Here is a 1,497-nt window from a genome sequence, read left to right as displayed (position 1 = left end):
TTAGACCTCGAGCCAGTTTTCTCCGACGAGCAATATGTCAGCGGCAAACAGCGTAAACCAAGGAGTATCTTTCTGTATCTCCGTCGTCATGGCATCCATCACCAGCAGGAAGAGGTAGGGACTTAGCGCAAACCCTTGGTGTAAGTCCACTACCACATTGAACTCGTCGGAATTCCCTGCGGTGGTTCGTACATACGTCCTGGATTGACTGTAAATGGCACAGATTAACCTCTCATACTTACCAGGTATACCTTTTTCATTCAATGCCCACCACAAAACTACTCTAGGTACTCGGTCGTACGCTTTTTCCAGATCAACGAACACCATATGCAGATTCCTGTACAAATCGCGATATTTTTCGCACACTTGGCGGAGTGCAAATATGGCGTCCGTTGTCCCGCGATCAGGCATGAACCCGAACTAGTTTTGAGTGATCTGACTTTCAACTCGGAATTGCTTCTCTATCACTTTCTCCCAAATTTTCATACTATGTGACATAAGCTTTATTCCCCGATAGCTGCCACAGTCTTGCACATCTCCTTTATTTTTGTATATGGGCACCAGTGTACTGGTGTTGCATTCCGTAGGGATCGCTTCTTCTTGCAGCAGCTTATTGAAGAATAAAGTCAGCCAATTATATCCGTCTTATCCCAATATCTTCCATACTTCCACGGATATGCCCTGCCGATTTTCCATTTTTCATACTTCTCACTGCTTCTCTAACTTCTTACACACTGATTTCATTCATAAGTCTGATGTTCTCTGGCTTCCTATTAATCACCATATTCCAGTCGTTTTCCTCATTCATTTATTCGTTCATAGATCTTCTCAGTGGGTAGCGATTCCGATCCGGTAGTAGATTCAACAAAGCATTGCTCTTGCCAGCATTAACAATTCTCCCAAGTTGAGCTCATCTAAGCAATAAAAATAAATAAAAAATTCACGGTCTGCGGAAAAGGTTTAACACCACGGACCCGTGAATAATCTGGCGATCTATGTGAAAAAAAATCCTCCACCTACACACAAATCTAAAACAATGGACACACTCAGAATCTACATCACCTGCAGCCATACACCGCCCACGCCCTTACTGTAAAGTCACACGTGACTAAACTATTGAACAAAAAATAATAAGCAACAATTTGACGATTCAATAAATATCACGTGGTTTAATCAATGATGAATCTGAAATTTGTAAATACGCGCGCGCTGTGCAATACGTAAGACGCCCCATCGAGCACGTTACGATCCCATTTTGGAATAGCTTTTCCTATTTATGGGAAATAATTGTACAACTTTGGCTGTATAGTTTATTCTAGCCTGGCTTCCATTAGTGCATTAAATCACGATCATTTACCCAAAAAGTCGATGGCAACGTTTTCAAAGTTTTCTAATGGCACATTGAGATAACTAAAGATAGGTACAAAGTAATCGTACGTTGCGGTTTGAAGGTTGTTGTATTGTAGTATTGAGGAGGAAATTAGTGAGACTGGTGGC

The 1,497-nt window shown here is 41.7% G+C and overlaps 1 protein-coding gene across 1 annotated transcript; it reads right to left on the bottom strand.

The window, feature by feature from the left end:
• LOC149502039 (uncharacterized) lies at positions 1-411 on the bottom strand. The gene is made up of 2 exons (XM_089731558.1): positions 243-411; positions 1-176 (listed from the first exon to the last, which is right to left on the bottom strand). The coding sequence occupies exons 1-2, from the start codon at positions 409-411 to the stop codon at positions 1-3; spliced, it is 345 nt and encodes a 114-aa protein (XP_089587684.1).
• Between the last annotated feature and the right edge of the window lie 1,086 nt (positions 412-1,497).

Source organism: Bombyx mandarina, chromosome 11, assembly GCF_030267445.1.
Source record: "Bombyx mandarina strain Sakado chromosome 11, ASM3026744v2".
Taxonomy (NCBI): Eukaryota; Metazoa; Arthropoda; class Insecta; order Lepidoptera; family Bombycidae; genus Bombyx; species Bombyx mandarina.
Note: the sequence above shows the minus strand (reverse complement) of the source record. Positions and strands in the feature narration are given on the sequence as shown.

Coding starts and splice junctions, on each gene's coding strand:
- LOC149502039 (XM_089731558.1), bottom strand. CDS start 411: ATGCCTGATCGCGGGACAACGGACGCCATATTTGCACTCCGCCAAGTG. Junction 177..242: donor GAATGAAAAAGGTATACCTG/GTAAGTATGAGA, acceptor GAACCACCGCAG/GGAATTCCGACGAGTTCAAT.